A 23,389-nucleotide genomic window follows, 5' to 3' on the forward strand; every position below is an offset into this window, starting at 1 on the left:
TTGTTTTTTACGACTTCACGAGCCTCCCATGCTGTCGCAAAGGAAATGACTGCCACCAGGGCTATGCTACTCTTATACGAAGCCATTTTTTTGTGTCGTCACGCACCGCTTCTCCCTTTGTTGGGAGGAGCGTTGCGTGACGACACAGAACGGCTGCGCAGAGGAGACTAGTGCTATCCAGGCTAGCGTGACACATCTGCCTCCCACAGTTATTATATTGTGATATTTCATTGGGAGCCATAGTAAAGTTGTCAAAAAATTTAATCATTAATGCTACACAGGAAGGGTGTAGCTACACTAGTAGTTAGAGGAGCGGAGTTTTAAACCGGAGGTCCTGAGTTCAAGTGACCACTAGCTGGATTTGTTTCATGGTAGTTCCCTGTTCAAATCCTCAAGACCTTGTTATATGCAAGCATAGAAATGCTTAATCTTATCTAATGTCCATTTGCATGGTGCCATTCTCCAAGACTAGTGCCTGACCTGCATTGAGCTGCGATAAGGCGCTCTCTCACTCTCTAGCCCAGAAAATGTTTTTAATTAGTGCTACAGGATCTCAGGTTAACAGGTACCTTAAGCTTGATATGGCTGAGCGACTTGTGTCCCAATGACTATAAGAGCTGTGTCAGTAGGGTTTGTCACACCCCTTCCACATCACCCTAAGCCAGAAAGGACTGGTAGTGGGGGGGGGGGGAGGACTCCTGGTCCACCGAGTGCTAGGGCCAACAACTTATCCCCACTAATTCAAGAAGGCTTTCAAATGGAGCGATTCAAGAAGGCTGGAAATTTGAAAAGAGAAAACAGAGGAGGTCTTGTTTTTCTTGGAGAAAGATTATGTTGATGACTCGGAATCTATCTTGGCCCGAAATCCAAGATGTGAAAGATGCAAATGCGGTGCGTGGAAAAGGGATAGCTACATGGCTAGGTGTCAAGAATGTCTGAATTGGATCCAGAATTTGGGATTTTAAAAAATGATGGAAATTAATTTCGCGGAAATGAACAGCTGATTGAACACTACATGTAATTAACAAAGCGAAAATAAACGCGAATTTTTAAGATATGTTTTTTTTTTTTAACATATATATATACGTTTTTCTTGGAACAACATTATGTTGATGACTCGGAATCTATCTTGGCCGAAATCCAAGAGGTAGATGTTGATGAGCGACCATGAACCATAAATATTGTAAACGATTTCCCTTGTTTAATTTGTGAAAGATGTAAATAAGGTTAGCTACATGGCTAGGTGTCAAGAATGTCTGGATTGGATCCAGAATTTGGGTTTAAAATCATGGAAATTAACTGAAAACAGCTGAATGAACGCTACACTTGCATGTAATTACAGCACGGAATAAACGCTCACAAAAACTAACGCGACTTAAATTAACGCGAATTTTTACAATGTGTTAATTAAACCTATCAAATTGTCGATAAAACATCACGTGCACTGGTTTTAAAACCCGATAAAACCTCCGGCTTTAATATTAGTACATTGTATGCGGTGTTTTATGTTTTTCTGGTATGTTAATTTCCGATGTTCAGAAAAGCATCATTGTTATGAAGTCTCTTGACACATGCTTTTCCAGGAATGTTTTTGAAGCCTTTCAAAAAACTCGCAGCACGTGTTTCACCGGATCTAAAATCACATGGATACTCCTCGTGGTTTTAAATCCCGATTAAACACTGCTGCTCGTGCCTTTTCAACTATAAAGGCTGGTTTCCATATGATCGCAGATCGCAGATCGCAATAAGGTCTGCGATCGTCTGCGATCATATGGAAACTACTTCTGCGATCGTCTGCGATCCTGCGATCGTGATCGCAGAAGATAGAACCATGTTCTATCTAAAGGCTGGTTTCCATATGATCGCGGATCGCAGATCGCAGATCGCAGATCGCAAACAATCGCAATTGATCGCAGACGATCGCAGGAGATAGAACATGGTTCTATCTTCTGCGATCGTCTGCGATCACGATCGCAGGATCGCAGACGATCGCAGACCTTATTGCGATCTGCGATCCGCGATCATATGGAAACGAATCTTCTCCCCCTAATTTACTAGCCGTGGTTGGTTTTACAAAATTGCTAGCTGACCTTGTTTCGCATTTTCTAGCGAAATTGCCCCTCCGAAAACGAAAGGAATATAGTTTTCCAATGTTACGAAATTTTGAGCTGACAATTTGCCGAAGAAAGCTAGATTTCTTTACGACTAATCCGGATTCCTGAGACTTTCCGAACAGATATCCACCGAAATAAATCGCTGGGTACTCCTGTTTAACGCAGTCGGAACGAAGTAGTATGCCACCAAGAGAAACTGCGCTTTCTTAATATACATTTTTTCCGGTCCGGCAGGAAAAATATAGGGCAGTGCTTTTTCCATGAAATTGGAGTTCACAAGCAAAAATTCTGCTCCTTTTGAGGAAAAAAGAAAAATTACCCAAACAAGTCACATTGGACGTTTCTCTGGCCCGTTCTTCAACATACTGTATATAAAATTATTGCTTCTCACCGTGCTGCCACAAGAACAGTATGGAACAGGCAATGAGAATTTGTAGTTTGATATTGGGGATATAGGGGGTAAAGAGAGACATCATTTCCTGGCCTGATAAAGTTGCTGTTTGATGGGGTAGTGTCCTCCACTCGAAACTTAATGAGGATTCAGTCTTGTGTTTCCTTTCTTGAGAAGAAAGAGAACAATTTTCATACAAAGAAAAGAATAATTTATATGTACAAGAAAGGTCTCCCTCGTACACACTGTTACTTGACATTGAGTCTTATGGAGTAGAGACTATTACAACATTAGGAAGTGACGACACTTTTGTTCTCAGAGCCCTACTTACCCTTGTCCATTGGAATGGGTAACAAGCACCCATTTTTCTAGCCTGCTAGAGTATGCAAGCAAGAAAAGATGCCTACTCTCGCAGGCTACCATTTTTCTGAATGAGGGTAACATGAGTTTTGGGAACAACAATGACTTGGCAACAGGATTTCCACAAATTACCAAATACCACCCAAAATATTATCTGTACCATAATAAAATCAGAATTTGATGTCGAAGCAACAAATGTGAGACAACTACAGATTGATGACAAATCCAAAATTCTTTAATAATATTGAAGGTGTTGTCCAGTACTGTACATGTAGTAATGCATGTCTATACTTGAAAGGAACAAGACTTTTCTTACTCCTAGGTCAACTAGGGTATATATAAAATTTTTGATACTGAAAAATGGTACAGTTAGCCACATGATCCTCATGACAGAATAAGAGAACCTTATATTTAATCTTACCTTATATTTAACAGAATGAAAAAAATCTTTATAAATACAGCTATGAAAGTAAAATAGTTCCAAACACAGTAATCCTAGCCATATATAAAAAAAGAAACTGCTACAAAAGAGTTTAATAAGCTTTCCAGCTTTTAAGTTGCAATAAGTTAACTGATTTATAAATAGAAATAGGTGTTCAGTTCTGGGGATAAATTCATCTCTACTGATACAGGTATAAGTTACTGTAACAGTGAGCAAAATTGTATCAATATATTTACTAAGTTTACACCAAGCTACATTACAATAAACCTGGTAATTGATTTTTTTTCTTTTTTGAGAACTTTCTCCTCCAGGTATAGACTTTTTGGCCCGCATAACAGTCTATTACATATTAAATATTTTTCCTAGGCAGTCCTAGTCCTGATGTTTGAACATATAAATAAAAAGCTCTTAACAAGTTAACACTGCTCTCTAGTTTGAACATTGTGTTTACAATTTTTATTCCTTTTGTGGTAGACGCCCGCTATCTCAAACTTTCAAGGGAAACAAAACTTCTTTCAAGAATTAAGCAAGAGATCAAGATAGCAAAGAACTAAATCACTCACTGTAAACAGTGTCAAAACGAAATGTTTTGGTTCTATTCAAGACAGCACAAGAGTGTCATTCAAGACAGTGGCGCTTGAGATAGCGGAGGTCTACTGAGTATATACTTTATAACATTTTCATAACTATTCATCTTCTCTCATCAAATGACTAGCGATGCCTAATGCTCCACCAATACCAAAGCGAACAAAATTGTCACCAATCAGTGGCCCCACAGCAAACAAACCAGGTTCTTTGACAGACTCATAAGTGAAGGGGTTGACGTCAATAGGATTCTCTTTATTGTCAACTGGCTTCACGGGGTTAACTCCGAGGGCTTTGGCTCCATGTACAAAGGAAAGATCTGGCTTTGCACCAATCAAGACAAACACATTAGACACTTTCTGCTTGAACAGGTTACCATCAGCCCTCTTCAGAATACACTCCCTGTCTTGTCGGATTTCTACCAGGCTTGTTCTGGTGCAAGCTGTGTACATAGCATCTTTGCCATACGCCGTTGTCACTTCCCCCTTAAGCATCTGACCCACCTTATAGTACTCTGGGTACACCACACCTGGGAGCTGATTGTAAATGACTTTAGCATCATTAGCATGTCTGCGAATGACATGGATAACAGGAATCCCTCTGTTTCGCAGAGCTAGCACACAGTCTGCAGCTGACAAACCAGCCCCAACGACAAGGCAAGGGTCCATTGAAAGAGGAGGATCAGGAAGTTCATTTAAGTATCTGTCGATGACATCCATCTTGTGGTAAACAAATGGAAGGTTTTCACCAGGAATACCTAGTGTCTTTGGAATCCTGTTGCCGGTAGCCAGAACAACATTGTATGCATGTACAACAAACAGTTCAGGAATGCTGGCATATGTGTCACCACGGACACCTCTGATCTCCCAACATCCATCTCTTCCAGTGTCAGACACTCGACAGCGACAGTCAGTGCAATCAGCTTGAAGTGTACGTTTGACTGACAACACCTGAGCATCATTCCAAAAATTTGACGCAATGTTAGTATTAGTGACAAAGTCCTTGTAATACTCTGCAATGTGACTGGTCGTGGCCCGATCATAGTTGTACCCATCACTTTTCACACCATTGGTAACTAGGTTACATGGCTTTCTTACTGTGCAAGACCTGTGAGCCCTCAACCAGTCTTGAAAGTCACATCCTGGCAACTCCAACCAGTTGTTAAGACTCAGTGTTAGCTGTGAACCCTGCATGTTGTGCCAGCAGCCTCCAGGGGGTCCACTTCCCAGAACCAGGTGCTTAACTGGCCGGCTTCCATGATGCCACTTGAGACAAGACCCCTGGTCTTTTCCGAGGTCAGCATTGGGGCGTAACAACTGGTCAAACAACAAGGCAACAGGGTTGAATGAACGTCCTTCCAAGCCTTCACTTAAGTACTCTAAATCCTGAAAGTGTGTGAAAGACAAATACAACAAAAATCAATAATTTATTGACTGTTTTTGTGAACTAAATACAATTTTGAATCCAGTTCCAGATGACGTCTGGTAAAGTTGTAAGTACTGAGACTTCCAATATTGCTTGGTTCCAGAAAATATCTTGGATATCCCCTTAGAGAAGGTCATTAAAAATTCTAAGTGGGGTAGGGTGGGGTTCACGAAATTGATATTTTCAGAAAGGTAGGAGATCCAAACCAAGAAACCCCGGGGAGTGGGGGGGGAACTCCCATATGAAACAGACGGGGATGCTCGTTGTCTCCCTTAGGGGTGTAAATTTTGGATTTTGGTCTCGCTTAGGGTGTTCCGGGCAAAACAATATTTTAAGCCGCCAAGGTCTTGTTTCGGGTTCCGTGAAAAAACACAGAATTACGCGAAGAGAAACAGAAGTCAAATTTTCTTTTTAACTTGTTTTCTTTACCGCATTAGGGGTCAAAATTTGCTTAAGCCAAGCCCAGATTGGTCTCCTTTAGGGGTCACAAAAAGCTTGAGCCACGCCCAGATGGTCTCCTTTAGGGGTTAAATTCAAAATTTCCGACGAGCATCCCCGTCTGTTCCATATGGGAGTCCCCCCCCCCCCCCCCCCCGCCCGGGCAAGAAACATTCAATGGCAGGAGTGCAGATGTTTCCTTGAAAAACAGTCATTTAGTTCATTGTTTGCAAAGGGGCAACCCTCAAATTTGTTGTTTCAACATCAAATCCTGTTTTCATCATGGTACAGACTATTTGTGAAATAACTTATATTATTTTGCACTTGTATATTTGTTTATACTATCTTGCCTCCATCCCTTTTAAGCAAAATTGCATGCAACTTAGACATGGATGCCTACCATATTGAATAACTGCCCAGGGAAACAAAAGTTGGTGATCATTTCTAAGTTTCCTTAATAAGGAGTTTAAAAAAACTACAAGTGATGTTGGGAGAGTTTATCAGGGCACAAAGATTAAAAAGATCTTGGCTATATTCAAAAAAAAAACTACGAACATTCAAAGAAGAACACAAGGATGTATATTTGTATGAATGATATACATTGTGTGGATATTTCTGGTGAAATTGGAAGAGTGATCATGAGGGATTATGCAATAAAAACAAAAACAAATATTTGAGGAGTGGTAAGGAGTGGCATTTTATCTTCAATGTTTTTGTGAACTGCAACAGTTATGCATTTCTTCCAAAAGCTGGGAGGTTCATTAATAAGTAATACTATTTAATTAACAAGTGTTATCCTCTTACATTGTCCAACAATGAGTTTCCACGTTTTTCACACAGTTTCTGGTCAAGAATTGCATTCGGATGTTGGTGTGGAATGTAGTAAGGTTCATTTCCCGAGAGTATATAAGACAAACTCAGTGCATTAGGGCCATTTCCTGCGATCAATAAAAACATGACCTTAAATTATTCAAAAATCAAGATACTATAATCTAGGAGATGATTAGGATAAGAACAACTATCATTATTCTCTGTTCTACAACATCCCATTTTTGTTTTAAAATACTGACGAAAGCTGTAAAAAAAGTCCTGAATAAATGCACTCTTTATTTGAAATCTGCACATATATAACTCAGATTGTGCAAAAAAATTAAAATGCTTAAATAATTAATATTTTGAACCCCAGAACATTTGAAGTCTATTCTTAAATTTTGCTTTTCCAAATATGATCATAGCTTCCAAGCCAACATTACAACATCAGGCCAGTGACAGACATTTCAACAAATGTCAAAGAAATTGTAAATATTTATTCTACTTGATAGAATTTCCTTTGCTTTAGTGAAGACAATAACTTAAAGATGTATTTATGCAAACCATCCTTAAATAGATTCTTCCATAAGCATGTCAACATTGATTAAGTTCACAAGCAATTGCAGGATTTATATTTTAACTCGGGAAGACCTCTAAAGCAACAAGCCAGCTGAAGAAAGGAATTCAAACAATCCATAGATTTTAAATCTCCTTTATCCCAACCACTGAACAAATTTGAAGGTCTTAGGCCTAAATAGCCGTTTTTTCATGGATTCAAGCAAAACTAAATAATTTCTTAGTTTCAACCCTTCCCAGAAAAGAATTTTGAAGACGGCTACCATGTTTTAAAATATATTATTTACGGAGAGATTTCCAATACAGCCCCTCACATTAATTAATTATGCATGCACCCAGGCCCATACAATCCCTTGCAAACGACACAGCAAGCATTAGTTTGTGGCAAAAAATGTATTAATAATTAATTGACATGAAGGCCTGTGTGAAAGTCTTGGCACTACACTACTGCTTACCTATTACCACAACCTCATAAGGCTCGTATTCATCTTCGTATGGAAATACAGACATTTGAGTGGCAGGTTGAAGTTCACTGCAAACTGTAATAATGAAAATATGAGCTGATGAGAAATTTGCTAACAATATTCGACCTCAAAAGCGCTCAATTCACTGCCTCTGATTTCTAGTCAGAAACAAAACTTTCCACTGCGAGCGACGGTGTCAAATGTATTATTAAGACAACTGCAACCTTTTAAAGACCGTCAAAATTAAAACAGATACCACTATTACCACAAGCCGAGATTGGCGACAATGACTCAGCAAAATATTCTAAATAGCCAAGGCCAAGTGTTGTTTTTAGAAGCAATGGTTCGGAAAATATTAGGAATACCTTGAGATTAACCTTGATCTTAAAGAGGTATCTCGTTCCATGCAGCCACTAAACTTACATGAATCGCTTACATAGATCGCTATTGCTTGAAAAATTCAAAGAACAAATGGGCGTCGCATCGAGGAATATTGTAAATACACTGTACGTATGATTTATCGCTGGAGAGACATCGAATAAATAATTGATTTTAACGAGGTTACAGCAAAGGACATAATTTCTTAAAGACTTCAAAACAAGATTTAAGACCCTTAACTGTGACAGCTCGTGGTCTAATGTATTCACATGCTGAAAATTTACAAGGGTCTAAAGATCCGCTGGGAAAACAAATATTAAATATGATTCACTGACGGTCAGATCGAAAGAGTTTTTTTTAAGTACATAAGATGTTTAAAAATAAAAATTATTGGCAAATAAATATAAATAAAGGCAAAATATTTCAACGAAACGTTATATACTAGTAAACCATTCACTGGGGTAAGTCTACCATATCCTCCTCCCCACATGTGCTTGTCTCTTCAATATTTAGCAACGTCATTAGTTAAATCTTAAATGCACATCTCTCAATACAGCTATAAGCAACGCTTAAAATCAATCCTCGATGTAAGCCAAATTAAAGAGAAGTCATTTAAACTCTCTTTAAAGCTTAAGTTTCAATGTGTGCCAATAAACCGGTCGCATAATTCGTCCCTTGTAAAAGAACTCCCGCGTGTCAGTCACTTCGAAGGAACCCATACTCAGTCAGCAGCTACGATTTTACCTATTTGCTTCATCGTAATAATAAGAACGACTGTCATTTCACAACACAAACCCTATCGTTTTACTCTTGTCCTACCTCGCTGGTGTTGCAACACACAGCACCCGCCGCCGCGGCCTCGAGAGTAAAAGGATATCCATAATTCGCGCCGAGCCTTTTGTATGGGTCTGCCGAAGAATTTTTGTCACGTACATAAGCTTATATCCATTCTATTGTCACGTGTTGGGGTTTTACTTGCAAAAAATTCCCTAGAGAACGTCACAACCGTATACAGTACACCATAGACTAAACGATTTTCCAGTAAATCTGATCAGCGTTGAATGTTTTTTACGTACTTTCTCCGTCCTTCAAGGCAAACAACACAGCACGCAAAATGCAGGGTGCACGACAACCTGCACCTCGTTTCCAGGATCCTGAAAGCGAGGTTGCTTTGTCATTTGAGCAAAGAACTGTGACAGGACTGGAATCGGAGACCCAACTTAGCCGCTTCGACTTCCTTTTGACCCAACTATCTGCCCCTAGGTCTCCGAGGATGGAAGCCATGTTGAGTCACAGGAGAATAAAAAGCTTCTCGCACTGAATTTGCGTCTGGGCGAGGCTTGCCGTGCGAGCGAAACAGGCAAAGCTTTTTATTCTCCTGAGACTCACTTGACCCGTGTGTAGGGGTGCCTCTTGGGGGTTTGAAACCCTGATGCTATTCAGGACGAAAATAACCTTAAATACCTACACTGTTTAGGACGACCCCCTCTATTTTAAGACCCTATTTAGGACAAAGGACAACATCTAGCTCTTGTTTTACGCAAGTATTTATTGGCAATAGTAATTACATGTAAAGGCCCACTGTCACTTACCGGACGTGATGTTCCACGTATTGAAACGCGAACACCAATCACAACAGAAAAATGGCGAAAAATTCAAAAATTTCGCTTTGACAGCGGGGAACCTTAAGTGGAAACTTTAAAATGCCAATGCGGGTATCTGTAAAACGAGGACCGGATGCCTGGATGCCTGCGGATGGCGGATGCGGATGGCGGATGGGAAAATGCGGATGGAAAAATGCGGATGAAAAATTAAAAAAATGAAAAAAATGAAATAAAATAAAAGGTATTAATATATAAATATATACACATTAACAAGAAGAAAGGAATTGAATGGAAAATGACAACAACAATTAGCAAAGGACTAACGTTACCCAAAAAAAAAAAAAAAAAAACCACCAGTAAACAAAGTAGGCGCTGGGAAATCAAGTAGGGTTTGTTCCGCTTCACAGGTACCATGAGCCATCAGGAAACCTTTCTTTTCGTTTGCAAGCACTCTCGCAGGGAACAAAATTAGTCGAGTTTAACTATGCAGTTTCCAATAAATGGGGTTAGTTTTTAAGAGATAAAGTGCATGCGAGTCTATAACAAATAACCGTGATAAGAACAAATAACCGTGATAAGAAGCACAGCGGTTCAAACCCTATCCTTACAACGATCAAAAGAGAGGCTATACTGTCACCAGACGCACTGAAATGAGCCATACCAAGCCTAAACTAAATGCCACAAACGGCATAAGAACGACAGTTGCTAAACAGAAACGTAACAACAAGAGGTCAAAATGACCTTTGAGATCAATTACAACACATGCGACAGTTAAACACATGGCTTTGTTTAGTGTCTATCGCGCAAATCCTCCAAATCATAGATGGCATTTAATAAGAAGAAAATCCAGCGCTAACAGAAAATTTACAGGGACTGCACCGCTCTTTTCATAGAGAAAACCGTGTTCTCTGGAAGACATACCCGTGAGGGCAAAACTCTTATTTAGGCTAAACACGCACATGAGAGTCGCGCAGGCCTGTCAACCCCATTATGCCATTCAATTCTTTTCTCTTGTTAATGTGTATATTCATATATTAATACTTTTTATTTTGTTTCATTTTTTTTTTAATTTTTTTTATTTATTTATCTTTTTTTTTTCATCCGCATTTTTCCATCCGCATTTTCCCATCCGCCATCCGCAGCCATCCGGTCCGCGTTTTACAGATATTGTTCACTAAAATAAATACAGACAAACGTCCCTGGTTTCGGATTGCGAAATACTTGACGACAGCCTTGCAACCACACCCTGTCTAGGACGGGTCCAGGACAGACTCGCTTGAAATTGTATACCCTGTTCAGGGCAGCGGGGCTAAAAACCATACCCTATCCAGCGGTACGTCCCCGTATAGCCCATATAGGGTAGTACCCTCCCCCCGGGTGGGGGGGGACTCAACATGGCCATTTCCCCGGCCACCGAGTGATAACGCTAAATACACTCTTTTTTTGATAAGAATTTATTTTACAAGAATATCGAGGCTGAAATTTGCGAAATTTTAAGAATATTTTAAGACTCGAAGCTGACATTTTGAAAAGAATCAATTTTGCGTGTAGAAAAACTGTATAAAAACCGAATACAATTATAAGTTTTTAACTAAACTATAAAATTCTACCTTTCTCTAAACGGCAAAACTAGCCAGTAAAACGATAAAAACCTTCACTAGCCAAATGTCTGGCAAACGGGTTTCGATAAATATCAGTTAACGTTTAAGTAAACGAACTTCTTTAATTAAATAAAGTTGCCACTTTAGTTGAGGATATAAGAGGTTCGACTGCCAATATTTGTTTCTTTATATAAAAAATACATCTACACTTTATTCGTCCCAAGAGAGCTTTTCAGAATAAAGGTATTAAAATATATTAAGGCCAACAACAATTGATGGTTTGCATGTGACGTCATGGCGGCCATGTTGGTGTACTGGAACAAGTTCTTCTCTGGGAGCTAACTACCATTTTTATGCAAACTTTGTGAAAAAACTTTCTTTTGTTTTGTACACCAACATAGCAGCAATGCAAACCACCATAGCAGCAAAAATAACATATATACTGGCGTCCGAAAAGTGTCTGTGAGCCGCTTTTCGTGTCACCGAGGAACTGGTTCTTGCATGCTAGTTGAATATCGGCTAAGTATTATAGGGGGCGTTAATTAGGTGATGAATTATTTAATTATATTGAATCACGCGGTCCTGAAGCTGTTGAATATCCTTTATATTTCCGTGTTCCGGTGGCAAAATTGTACAAGCGTGCTAGTATTATGTTACGGTAAAACTTTGCTTTATCTCTGGTCGCACATGGAAATTGGTCAGAGGGTCACATCGGTAGATAGCACTCCTCCCTTGATCCTCTGTATCGGGTTTTCACAGAGTAGAAAAAAAAAAACGTCAAATGACAAGACCGCAATACAATGCAAAACCCAAGCAAAAAGGGGACACGTCATTCAAAGGATCATATTCGTATGAATGGGTTGTTTAAGTGAACAACACACTGTTAAACACGCAAGAATCGAATGGCTTGCTTGTAGTTATATTCGATGTAAGTTATGATCTGGAACCACTATCGCGCAACAAAATCGTATTACTGTGACAAATAATGAACTCTCGTATAAGACATACAATTTGCATGAAGCACATGGTTTGTAGCTTATTGTTCCACAGTAAGGCATTAAAACCCGTAAGCTTCCTCACGGACACCCTACTAATTACAGCCAGTGATCATTACACCCTAGAGAGTCCAAAACTCATATCAATTCCGTCCATTCATAATGTCACGGATTGACTGTCAAGAACAGGTTGCTAAAGACAAAAAACATTATAGATCTGCATCAAAAGCAAAATACAATACCTTACCATCAAAGAGCACGGATTAATTTGGCACCGTAAATTAAAAGCTCTATTAAGCCCCCGGGGGCTTATTTAATTTCAGGCTTCACTAACCCGGGGCTTATTAGTAAGGTGCGCTCAATAGAGCCGGAAGGGGTCTTATTCTGTTTTCGTCTTCAAATAGATTTTTGCAATTTTTCAAATAACTGCTTAGTGAAACTTTAAAGGGAACGGATTGTTATGATGTAATTAAAACATCCTTTAATCTGCATGAAGAACATGCAAATGTAAAATTCAGTTTTCATTGCGGTATTGGTCTACTGTGCTCTATTTGGCCTGCATGACAGGCAATTTGAATTTACTTCGCTAGTTTACTGTCAAAAAAACTGAAATGCCCCAGCCAGCAGCAAGCCAGTGTAAAAATACGCAAGTTGAACTAAATTTAAGCGTCCAGAAGGCTCGTCTCTTTTAGTTGCTTGCGATCGTGAACATGCCCTTAAAAAACTGCACTGATTAAATCTTCCCCTCAACACCTAAGGAACTGCAATATCACCCATCAGCAAGTTTATTCATCAACTGGAATTGACGGAGAAACTAAAGGATAAACTTGCACCGCCTCCACGTCCGCCTAAAGTCTTTTTTCAGGCGCGGAAGCCCGGGAAGCTTGCCAGTAAGAAATTAATTCAAAGAAAGGCAAGTACCCAAAGACAAGTCAAGAAAAACGGCTTTAAATTTAACACTGGGCCATTCCCACAACCAGTTCACTCGCGACGCGTCTATAAAGCTGTCCCATTAAATACATCAAGTGCACCAAGCTCAATACCTTCCATTTCAAACTCATGCATAGTCGAATAAAGGATTCGGACAAGTGTAGCTTTTGTGTAAACTAACCAGACAGAACTTACTCCAATTATTCTGGTATTTTCTAAAGACTAGCTCCGAATTACGTGGCTCAACCTTTTTAGAGTTGTTGAAAAAGATTTCAATCTTAACTCTGCGGTCGCTCTAGGATTGAGGCCGGTTATTCCCGAAAGTCATGGGGCTCATAAATCTGTGTCTGCTAATTGCAATATATTTCATCTGGTCATATATAAACTCAATCAATGTACTCCAGATCTAAGAGGCCACCTAAGCCTACTCAAAAGATACAAGGAGTTCGGATCTTGAATCGAACAAGCCAGCATCAACTAATAAAAAATATGGGAACCTCTGAATAAAAGGATATAGATCCTAAAAATCTCTCTCTCTTCTTTGCTATGTCCTCTCTCACACATGCACCCCACTATAAAACATTAACTTTAACTTACAGTGAAAGTAGCTCATATATCCTTTAGTGAAATGTGCAACGTTTTTTTTTCCTTTTCTTGTCTGTGCCAAGTACTACAGTATGTAAATTTTTTGTGTATATGTTGTAATTTATTCATTGTCAATAAAATTTGTATACAGGAAAAAAAAAGTATTTTTAGCATTGTAAGTATGGTAAATATTGTAATTATCGTAAGTAGTGTAAGTAATGTTCACTTTATTGTAAATGCTGTATTCTGAGTTATGTAAGGCTCATAAGAATTGAAAATAAATAAATAAATAAATAACTAAATAAAACATTTCTTGCCTCCAATGTAGACTGCTTTACGAGCAAGGTCTAATGAATATCGCCTGAGGATTGATGAGATCGAGGACAACTGATTTCAGTTTTTCGACCTGCATGAACTCGTGCTCTGGCCCCGCTCTAGCATAGTTCCCGGCAGGTGTAATGAAGCTGACTTAAACGCAACTTAACTCCTCGGCATTGAGAAAAAACTGTTCGAAATATTGCAAGACGCATCAGGGAGGGCAAGATTGAATTTACTTCGCGTTTACTGTCAGAAAGTGAAATGTCCAAAATAGAAGCCAGTGAAAAACACGCAAGCTGAACTAATTTTAAGCGCCCAAAAGGCTTGCTTGTCTGGCTTGCGCCGATCGGGATCATGAGAGCCGAGAAGCTTACGATCCATCTGTAATCAGACCTGCATGGCTGACACATACAGACTTAGAAAGAACATGACCGAACGAATCAGTTTAGTCAGTCAGGTGAGTTGCTCCTCGGCGATTCACAAACATGAATTTAAATGAACTTTCAAAAACACCCGAAATGTTTTTCATCTCACGTTATTGAAGAGAGACCTTGCATTTATAACTATGCATTTTAGTCCACTGCACTCAAAACGAAGTCTGGGACAATTAGAGTGCTTACGTTGACACACTTCTTTCTCATTAACTATTTAAAGATTTGGAAAACTTAACTCATTGTGACTGTTAATCCAGCTAGGTTTATCAGCATTGAACTTATTGAACGTGCAACCTACTTTACACAGCCCTGTTGAACGTGCAAAGGACATGGTTGAACGATTCAATTTAGCCTTGAATTGTTCCTCGGACGGTTTAAAAACACGCGATCTCGAAATGCTTTTCCGTATCTCACTTTGTTGAAGTCGCATTCATAACCATTTCAGTCCACGGAAAACGAGGCCGTCTAGGACAATTAGACTGCCTACTGTTGACGCGCTTCCTTCTCGTTTCACGAAGTATTTAAAGATTTGGAAAACTTAACTCAGTCATTACGACTGTTAATCCAACCAAGGTTATATCAGCATTGAACTTACTGACGTAATTTAAAGACGTTAGCCAAAACGTAACCATTGGTCTGAAAACTTACCTCACCGTAAAATCCTGTAAAGATCTGTTTATGCCACTGCCGCGTGACACAGCCGGAATTCAAGTGAACAGAGTGGGTCGGCAGAGATCAGCCAATTTCTGAATCACTAATCGCACAATGACGTGAAAACAATTTTTTGCGGGCCTATATCAGATCGATCAGACAATGTAACGGCTGACCGAGCACAAAGGAAAAAAAAGTAATTAAGTTAAGCTTCTCGGCTGACTAATGTTGACCCAGCATTTAGGAAAACAAAAGAAATATCCGAAAGCGAAATGAATACGAAAATATCATATATATGAATTACGTAGCTGGCCATTTTTGGAATTCGTAATTTTCCCGGGGGTTAATCATGAAGACGAGCCTCGCAAACAATGGCCCAGGCGATTAAGCCTGGGAACGAGGCTTAGATTTTTCGATTTCGGTAGAAAAAAAAGGAAACAAAATCATCACTAAAAAAATTAGTCAGTAAAATTGTCTTTAAAAATCGGTGGGCATGTTATGGTATATGATATTTCATACATACATTTCATTTTCATATATTGCGGGAAAATTACGAATTCCATACATACAGACTGAATGGAGCCTGGGACAAGGCTGGGCAAATCCTATTCATGGCACAACGAATTGAAAGAGCTGTTGAACCGAAAGAGATGCATGCATGCCATATCGATTCCGGTACTTGGCTCCATTCAGTCTGTATATAGCATGTAGCGACAAGAAGTATTTGGGGAGGGGGGGGGGGGGGTTACTAGGCTGTACACTGTATATCAATCCGTACATTGGATATTCAAATTAATTCCCCGCTAGTATTGATAGATCGCTGATTAGAAAGTTACAATCTAGAGTCGTGGAAACTTGGCCGTTATTTTGGTTGTACAAGGGCAATTTGCCGTCTCACCATTTCAGCCGTCCTGTTGCTAGCTCACCCACTAATGATGGATCAAGGCCGGAGAAGCCAACAGCACTAGCTTTCCGCGAAGGCCCGTATTCATTGTTAATTTAATTTTATCGAATATACATTCCATTTGCAAAGGATCGCCCACAATAACATCCCCCAGCCACCACCCTGCTTTTTGTCTGCTTTGTTTTCTAAACCCTGTATATTAATTAGTAATTCTCACAGTCGCTTCATTAACAAAACGTAGATAGAATACGGTAGCTGTATTTTCGCTTTAGGACACTCGTGGAATAACGACAAACTTTTGAAATTAAGCACTGCTTTGAAAGAGTAATCCTGTATGTATTTTTTCTTTTATTATTTTTACTTCAATAAGGTTTGTTTGATGAGGCCACGCCCTAAGGCGCGGTCATTGCTTTCAGCTTGTAATAATAACAATAACTTTATTGAAGTGTCAAAGTGTTTAGTCCTGTGGACTAATTGGGGACACAAATCAAAACGAACTCAAGTAATAGATAGAACTATGTACAATCGTGGTTAAACTACGTTAAAATTCGCAACCATTGACAAATTCATATATCCTAAAATGCAAGTATAAATCTATGGAGTTCTAATTTTACAATTATAAAATCAATAAAATTCAAGTGGAACAAAGGTTACAACAGTTATCGTTGTTCATCTCGCTCTTTTCTTCGCAAAATACAAGCGCTACAGATAAGTTCCTCCTTAAAGGAACTAGGAGTGAATTTCTGTGTTTTCAATTAAAGCGAGAAACAGGCACAGAGGTTCATTCGTCCCTATTTTTTCTCTTGTCAGAAACCAGAAGCGCTGTTCTGCCTAAACGTATTACATAGAGTAAACCTGTCATTGTTCTCGGTCGTACTAAGCGGCCAAATGTACACAATCTTTAATTTTTAATTGCGCATCCGTTTGGCACGCAAAAATGTTGAAGGAGTCACGCCTTAAATTCGCGTGCCAGCTCGATGATCGCGCAAACCCCAATTATACACTTTTTTTCGCGATACGCCGCTTTTGACTGAGTTTGAATTTAAGTGAAATACTGAAACACGACACAAGTTAATCAATCACATCAAGTTGTTACTAACACTAAAGCCGTAAATCGGTAAGCTTCGGGAACTAAAGGTTTCTTTAGCTTATTATCGTTGTTCCTGATTTCATTAGAAGTAGGGCGTTCAATTAATGGTTATATGGCCACTCTGTATATTTGGGACCTATGTTATTTTATTATTTTTCAAATAAACAGTATCCATACGCATACACAATGAAATGAAAGTTCGATTTTTGAAAGAAACAAGCATAAAGTAAGATGTAAAGACTACAATCGAAGACTTGTGATATAGGACGTTTAGAGAATTGATTAAATCTGGACGGCTTGTAATAATTACATGATTCAAGCCTAAATTTAGGCTTTTACACCTTTCTGAAAAAAAGATGCAGTAAAAGTTTTTCCACTAAAAAAGAGTTTGTCTTGCGGTTGCAAGATATCGATGATGTTAGCGGAACAAAGTTGCTTCGAAAGCTGCTTTGGGTGTGGCCAATATTCTGAACAACTGGAAGGCAGCGAGTTAATGGATTGCCGAGTTATTTATATTTATTTAAAACCAGGTGCATTATGAATAATACAGGTGTTATCACAACGGTATTTGTTTCTGATATGGGTGTGAATTGCTCAATTAGAAGTTGAGGAGTTTTTTTAGACTCTTATAACTTTAGACTGAATTCATATAGTTCACTAAAAAAAAATGCTGTGTTCCGGCTATCTGTTGCTTTTCCATTAGTATCGGCACTGCATTGTATTGAAACTGTGCATGATCACAAACACACACTAAACTATCTTCATTAGCGTAGACTGGTGGTTCTGTTGAATAATACCTGCACTTCTAAAAATAATTTGACTGAAACAAAGCTTGCTGATTAATAAATGGTGCGCCGCTAGGTTTTCAATATATTTGGGCTGCGCTTCAGTCAGTCAAAGGAAAAAAATTGTTACAGTGCGCAGCAACGGCAAATCTTGCATATAATCTTGGAGTAGAGTAATCTGGAAAGAAAGGAGTCCTAGATTGCCGCGGAGAATGAGTTCCCCAGAAAATTAGGACTCAAAACTGAATGTTAGCATCGTTTGCTTGAAGTAATTTTTAACTTCTGCAGGGAAGCAAAACTGTCTAGATGATCTAATACATTTGAATGCGGTACGCCAGAAGGGGAACAATTTTCTTACACAGTCGACTCTTTCTGTATGAGAAATATACGTGGCTTATCGATTGAGTTAATGAAATCTCCCTTACCTTAATCCGGTATACTGCGTGGGCTCCTGGCAGTTGATAGTTCCAACAAGAAACCCCTCCTTGGCTTGTTGTCACAAGTGTCCGACTTGGTTGGCCCCAGGTCAGCTTAAACCGCTAAAAGCAAACGGGCTACATTTTAAACCGTTGAAATAGGCTCTAGGCCAAAATTTACCAAACCTCAACATATACAAAGCCTCACGATGCCTATCAGAAGTGTTGGACCCTAGCAGGTGGCATACTGGTACCCGGTAGCGCCCGTGCGCTTTTTATTTTTCAGCGGTCATCTACAAGGCACTCCCTTTGAACACAGCAGCGTTTGGTATTCTTTTCAATTCTTTCATGGAATGTTGTCGAATTATATTTTAAAAAAGGCGAAAAACAAAGATTCTGTTACCTGGCTTTTTGAAAAGTTCTTAATTGTAAAGAAATCTGCACGTGCAGATGACCTCTCTTCTTACTCCTCAGTGTATTAAACTAATTTTCTTGGAAAATTGACCGCTTAGCTTCGTCCGAACCCGCCTAGAGGACATTTAGTTTTACTTAATTGCAGAATCCTCGACTGCTTCATCTCAAACATTCTTAGAGGTTCGTTAAATGTATTAGTCGGTTCATATATTCATGTCTGTCGGTTGTAAAAGACCCGTAAAAAGTGTTGCATGTAAAAATGACGTTACACTTGTACATTCCAATTTTCTGTTAACATTATAGAATCTTTATTCATCTCCACATCTCCACAAGATACATTAGAAAAAATATAGTATAAATATATGGAAAAAGGGCAAAAAAAATAGTTTAACTAATACTTAGCCCTTAATATACAAGGATGGTGAGTTATCGCTTTTTTGTAGGGAGAGAACGAAAGAAAAAAATTTACATTATAAAGCATACACACACAAACATAGACACAGGACTGACAAAACTATTAATAAGGGTGATAAGAGCAAAAAATTATAATATAAGTCAATCTTAATAGCTCTTATAGCTTATAGCTCATAAATCATTAATGGTCCCTTTTTAAATAGTCGAAGCTAGGGAGCTATCAAGCAGGCCAGGAGAAAAACGCAATTGGAACGACCTAGGCGAGTGGAGCCAGTCTCGTTGTATGCTCGCTCCAGTTTCGTTGAAGTTCACCTCGCTCTGTTAGCTCTACCACTCAACTATCCAGAAAGAGGGTCAAAGAGACTACTTGCAGTCTAAGATTCGTATGACCGAACGCAATTATTTGAGGCTCTAATTATCGTTCAAACTGCGCTTTCTTTTTCCCGATGATTCATCTCTCGATACAGCGCTACGTTCAGGGTCCATCCATTCCTTCCGTTAAATTACAGGCATAAGCTTAGGGTTACATTACACGTGTCTTTCACATGTTCAATGCGAGAGGCGTTTCCCACGTCAGTATCCAGGCAACGCCTTTTTAATCCACGTGAACATCATGAAGACAAATGTTTTGCCAAAAACCCATTGCAATTTGCCAAAGAGAAAACTGTTGCAGCAATTTAATAATAGAACTGAAAGTAAGAGAGGAAGAATAAGTGCGCTTTGCCATGATTTTTTTCGCCTTAGAATATGAGGTTGGAAAGATTAAATAACTTACCATTTAATACCGTCAAACTAAACTTTGTTGCTTTGTTGCCTCGTTTATCTAAATAAATTCCTCTTTAGTGACCGTGGCGAAACGGGAAGCCATCTTGTTTCTCTTCGGTTGCTCGGAGGTGAATAGTACTTGGCTAATCACCTCCGAGCTAGCCAATCAGCGCGTGCGAAAAGTACTATTCACTTGTGCGGTATATACTAAACAATTAGCCTGTCCCTGGCCTTCAGATAGTGGGGAGCGGCGCGAAAAAAATGCGCGTGAAAAGACGAGAAGAGACTGGGCGGATGAGGCGAAAGAACTCGCGTTTTCTCCCAAGTCTCGCAATTTTCTTCGCTGTTTGAATCTGAGCAGACCTGCACTTTTCAAAGCTCTAGTTTTACTCGACCCCTATAAGACCTATAACCTGAAGCTGCATTGTTTTTTAGAGTTGGGAGCATTGCTCTGTTATTCGTTCCTTTGTCCTCTCGGCCAACCATGTAAGACGTTTAAAGTGGTGCAGGTCTCCCCATCTGAGAGACCCCAGAACGATTTACATAATTACATTCAGTCTGGTTGGACGTATTTTTCAAATGCGTTTCCTTTTGATTGTTGGTGGTTTTTTGTACAAATTACCCCCAATGTGTTCCTTCATCTTGTAAAGTTGTCAACGTTTAGTTTTCAAAATTATTGTAAAAAATGAACATAACATTGCTATTGTGCCTGCAAAAGCTTCTCCCGCTTAGAAACGAGCAAGCCTGTGGATTGGTTTCCAGACCTCGCAGTTCAAAGCGTCCAACATGGCGGCGACATTTTCAGGTAGGGGTTTTGGTAATGTTTTTAAGCTGACGGTGCCTACTAACACATAGGTATTTTTGCGCAGTTTATCACTATTCGGGAAAAGCAGATCTTATCAAGGGCTATTGGAATCCAAAAAGAAAATTGGGGGTAACCACGCATTTTTTAGAGATAATGAATTAAGAAACAATAAGCTTAATATTTCTAAAAAGTGCTAAAATACAAAGCAATGTATGGCATTATTTTTTTTATCAAATTGAAGCTTTATTATCTCTGAAAAATGCATGGTTTTCCCCAATTTTCTTTTTAAATACCAAGAGCACTTGCTAAGTTCTGCTTTCTCCACATAGTTTTAAACCATGCAAAAATATACCTGTGACAGAAATGTGATGGTATATTTCCAGCCTGGTGAATGAATGAGAATGATGATTATTCTAGAAAGTGACGCAGGCATACTCGGAAAAAAGAAATCCGAGTGCTCCTATCAGGAGTCGAACCTAAGACCTTCCGATTACTAGTTCGGATGCTCTACCACTGAGCTACAGGAGACTCGTGGGAGCTAAGGCCATTAAACTAGGTTCATGGGACAAACATCCTGCATACTGCTAGGATTTGAATGTCGAACGTGTGGTATATGACAGAAATGTGATGGTATATTTCCAGCCTGCTGAATGAATGAGAATGATGAGTCTCCTGTAGCTCAGTGGTAGAGCATCCGAACCAGTAATCGGAAGGTCTTAGGTTCGACTCCTGATAGGAGCACTCGGATTTCTTTTTTCCGAGTATGCCTGCGTCACTTTCTAGAATAATCATCATTCTCATTCATTCACCAGGCTGGAAATATACCATCACATTTCTGTCATATACCACACGTTCGACATTCAAATCCTAGCAGTATGCAGGATGTTTGTCCCATGAACCTAGTTTAATGGCCTTAGCTCCCACGAGTCTCCTGTAGCTCAGTGGTAGAGCATCCGAACTAGTAATCGGAAGGTCTTAGGTTCGACTCCTGATAGGAGCACTCGGATTTCTTTTTTCCGAGTATGCCTGCGTCACTTTCTAGAATAATCATCATTCTCATTCATTCACCAGGCTGGAAATATACCATCACATTTCTGTCATATACCACACGTTCGACATTCAAATCCTAGCAGTATGCAGGATGTTTGTCCCATGAACCTAGTTTAATGGCCTTAGCTCCCACGAGTCTCCTGTAGCTCAGTGGTAGAGCATCCGAACTAGTAATCGGAAGGTCTTAGGTTCGACTCCTGATAGGAGCACTCGGATTTCTTTTTTCCGAGTATGCCTGCGTCACTTTCTAGAATAATCATCATTCTCAATATACCTGTATTGGTAAGCAATAAGATGCGCAGAACATATGCGCAGTAGCAAAAGTAGGCACCATCCTTAACAGCAATTAATAGCTTTAGAATTTAGGGAAAATAACATTTCTGAGCTTGGAGTGACTGCACAATTAATGCCAGAATGTATCCTATTCTCATTCAATTATGAGATGCTAATGAGCTAGTAGCACTGGGGGTATTCTGCAGTTAAGCTCCCAGCCTGAACCACCTGCCTGACCCAGAGATAAGCTTAACGAGCTACTGGTTGTTGGTTGATGGCCAAATTTAAACTAAAAAGCTTAACCTCAAGTCAAAGGCTTGAAATGATTGAAAAATTGGCAAGATATATTAAGGACAGTCCGTGTTTATTTGATCATTTACGGTGTCAATTTCATTAAGCTTATGTATTTAATACACTTGGCTATTTTGTTCTTTAAAGCAAATGTGAGGGACCATACAGAAATATTAAAAATACTACTCTCACTCTCTAAATAACCACAAAACTAGCCTGCGCGCAATGCTGGCATTTTTGAAATGCCTCGGTGTTTTAGAGTCAATACCACCCATGTCTTGTGGGACTAATCATCTGCCTATTTAAGCATTCTATTCCTGCTTTTTGGCCCTTCTTGCCAAGTACGTTACGCTGTTCTGCGGGATTTCAGAAGTTTTTTACCCACACACCTCCCCTTCAGCGATGATCCTACCCTTCCTTTCTCTGTCTTACAACCCTCTATCTTTGCAAAATCTCGCCTCCTATATCTTAATTCAGCAAAGGCAGTGAGTGGTTGTAATGACGGTGAAAATGGCTTAATATATAATACTACCTTAGCAAATGACCTCCAACTTTCATGCAACCTTCAGATCAGTCAATTCAAATCCATCATGTACAAGTACTATGTAGACGTCTTAGAACATAACTACGACCCAAAGGACCCACGATCCTGGAAAACTATCTGTCCATCATGTAACATTTCACGTAATGTGTCTGTCCATCTTCGTTGTTGTTTTTAATCGCCATATGTAGCCTTACTGTTTGTTTTTATAGAAACATTTTTAAACTCTTGGACCACTGTAATAATTATTGGCTTACCGCTGTTGTGGTATCCCTGCCTAATTTATCATTTATTATTCCTTGTTTCAGCATGTACTTATTCCTTTATTTTTCTGTATTCATGTAATAGCCCACTTTGAAAATGAGTGATGGCCTGGGTTGAGAGTAACTGCCTAAGTGATTGTGGGATTGTTTGGGGGGATGATAACAATAGCCAACGTCCCCCAAACCTTCCCACAATCGCTTGGGTAGCTACTCTCGACCCAGGCCATCACTCTTTTTCAAAGTGGGCTATAGGTGAACCTAATTAAATAAAATTAAA

General features: G+C 39.3%; 1 protein-coding gene across 3 annotated transcripts; it reads right to left on the reverse strand.

Moving 5' to 3' along the window:
- Positions 1–3,078: 3,078 nt before the first annotated feature.
- LOC146473534 (oxidative stress-induced growth inhibitor 1-like) lies at positions 3,079–18,509 on the reverse strand. 3 transcript variants are annotated; one of them, XM_085118204.1, is made up of 4 exons: positions 18,306–18,509; positions 7,597–7,680; positions 6,560–6,693; positions 3,079–5,277 (listed from the first exon to the last, which is right to left on the reverse strand). In XM_085118204.1, exons 2-4 carry the CDS (start codon positions 7,649–7,651, stop codon positions 3,994–3,996), a joined length of 1,473 nt encoding a protein of 490 aa, XP_084974330.1. In that variant the 5' UTR covers positions 7,652–7,680; positions 18,306–18,509; the 3' UTR covers positions 3,079–3,993. The 3 variants fall into 3 exon arrangements, with proteins under 3 accessions (XP_084974330.1, XP_084974328.1, XP_084974327.1); XM_085118202.1 differs by lacking the exon at positions 18,306–18,509 and adding an exon at positions 15,099–15,250; XM_085118201.1 differs by lacking the exon at positions 18,306–18,509 and adding an exon at positions 8,803–9,109.
- Between the last annotated feature and the right edge of the window lie 4,880 nt (positions 18,510–23,389).

The sequence above is a fragment of the Pavona decussata genome, unplaced genomic scaffold (genome assembly GCF_977016875.1).
Source record: "Pavona decussata unplaced genomic scaffold, jaPavDecu1.1 SCAFFOLD_93, whole genome shotgun sequence".
Lineage (NCBI taxonomy): Eukaryota > Metazoa > Cnidaria > Anthozoa > Scleractinia > Agariciidae > Pavona > Pavona decussata.